Source organism: Brassica oleracea, chromosome C5 (genome assembly GCF_000695525.1).
Source record: "Brassica oleracea var. oleracea cultivar TO1000 chromosome C5, BOL, whole genome shotgun sequence".
In the NCBI taxonomy this organism is placed as follows: Eukaryota; Viridiplantae; Streptophyta; class Magnoliopsida; order Brassicales; family Brassicaceae; genus Brassica; species Brassica oleracea.
The window spans coordinates 31776910-31778857 of record NC_027752.1 but is presented as its reverse complement, the minus strand read 5'-3'; the positions used below and the strand labels follow the sequence as shown (position 1 = coordinate 31778857).

At 37.4% G+C, this 1948-nt stretch overlaps 1 protein-coding gene across 1 annotated transcript; it reads left to right on the top strand.

Moving 5' to 3' along the window:
- The first annotated feature begins 498 nt into the window (after positions 1 to 498).
- LOC106293572 (putative cysteine-rich repeat secretory protein 17) lies at positions 499 to 1702 on the top strand. The gene is made up of 2 exons (XM_013729253.1): positions 499 to 966; positions 1127 to 1702. The coding sequence occupies exons 1-2, from the start codon at positions 643 to 645 to the stop codon at positions 1589 to 1591; spliced, it is 789 nt and encodes a 262-aa protein (XP_013584707.1). The 5' UTR covers positions 499 to 642; the 3' UTR covers positions 1592 to 1702.
- Positions 1703 to 1948: the final 246 nt, after the last annotated feature.

The following is a 1948-nucleotide window of genomic DNA, read 5'->3' as shown; positions in this document are numbered from 1 at the left end:
ACAACTAGAAGTAGTCTCCCTGTAATATAGGAAGATCGAGATGATCACGTAACAGACTCGTGTATAAAGTGTACTCTACAAACGATCAGTGAAATCAAGCAAATTCAAAGTCTTTCAATATATGTTGTCGATTTCTTTGCCAAAAAGAAAAAAAATGTCGTCGGTTCTCTCTCTTTGAATATTCGACGGTATTATATATGTGGGCAACAGTTAGGAGTGGCATGTTTCTATAGTATAAAAAGTATACGCGTGTTGGAATCTTATCCTATGGTGTCTAAAAAAGCAAGAATCTGGTAGTAATAAATTAAGAAATGAATTCCTTCATTTCAGGTTTGCACCGTATGAATCGTGTGAACGAAGTCACACCTCTTAAACTTTCACATTTTCTTCGGCCCACTTGTCGCCGCAATAAGTCTCAACCTTCAACCATTATCTCATGTCCTTACAAAGCGTGGACATCTTATTCTACAAACAGACCTTTTCAAACAAATTTCGTATTGGGTAACCAAAAACAATAGACCATATATAAAACATCATATATATGTTCAGTATCCAAATATCCCTCTGAGTCTCTTACATAAACATCAGTCCCAACGAATCATTTAGAAAAAAAACCCTCTTTGAGAAAAATAATCCAAAACAATGTACTCTTCATCGTCTGTATCAAAACGCCTCCTTTTGATCCATGTCTTGGCCATACAACTTCTCCTTATAAGCAGTGAATTGTCTTTAAACACGACCAATGCGTATCTCAACCACAAATGCTTGGTTAGTCAAGGAAAATACAAGCCGGGAAGCGATTACGAGAAACTTTTTAGAAAAATCATACAAATGTTCTATAAAGGCAGTATCGAGAAAACAGGTTACGATCTGCTCGGCTCTGATACATTATCCGCTATCCTTCAGTGCCGTGGCGACTCCTATGGCCCCAAGTGCCGCGACTGCTTTGTCACCTCCCTCGCTGTGGTACTGTCACATCAATCTTGTTGATTAGTTCTATAAATCTGCACACAGGTTTTGACATTAATTTTAGCATAAGACAAAAAAAACTACTTATTATATGTTAATTACTCTCGTGCAATCTCGTTGTTGATTGTGGTGTAGATATTTAAAACGTATATTACAGCTTCGTAGGAAATGTCCGTGGTCCAAGGGGAGAATAATATGGTATGATGAATGTCTTCTCGCGATTTCGGCCACCTATGCTACTGGAAAGATCGATTACGACAATATCTTTTGTATGTCCAACGCGAAGAAGTTGGGAGATAAGCTCGGGTTTGGAGATGTTTGGAATAATCTCATGGACAATCTGACGACTTTAGCCATCAGTCGTGTTAATTATACTGAGCCAACAGCATTGTACTCTGTGGGGGAGACGCGGTTCAAGGGTGATACAGTTTATGGAATGGTGCAGTGTACGAAAGACTTGTCACCAGAAGCTTGTGAAGAGTGTTTGGTTTTTAATAGCTTGCATTTTCAAGATTGCTTGAATGATAAACGAGGAGCGAGATTTGTGGGTCCGAGCTGTACTTTTAGGTTTGAGTTTTATCCTTTTATTGCCGTTCGAAATTTTAAAGAGCTAAATAAATAATGAAAAAATTGCTAAAATAGAACAAAAAAAAATAACTATATTTGTCCCTTTGACAATTAACTTGTCCTCTCTTATTGTAATATTTCTTGTTAATCGAATTAAGCCCCTCTATTTTAAAGCATAATATTCGATAAAACTCATAATCAATTATAAAGAAAAATTAAAAAGTCTCTTTTATCTATTTTCTTCACACAACTTTTTTTTTTATTTTCCTTGGGTTCATCTTCATTCCTACAAGCCAAACCCTCAAATCCGAGGATTTAACTCACTGTTGCTTCCCTTCGTCGGCGTTTGTCTTCGGTCTACGACCCTTCCGCTCCCATCTCTCTCACCCCCGATAGACATCAACCTCTTCTA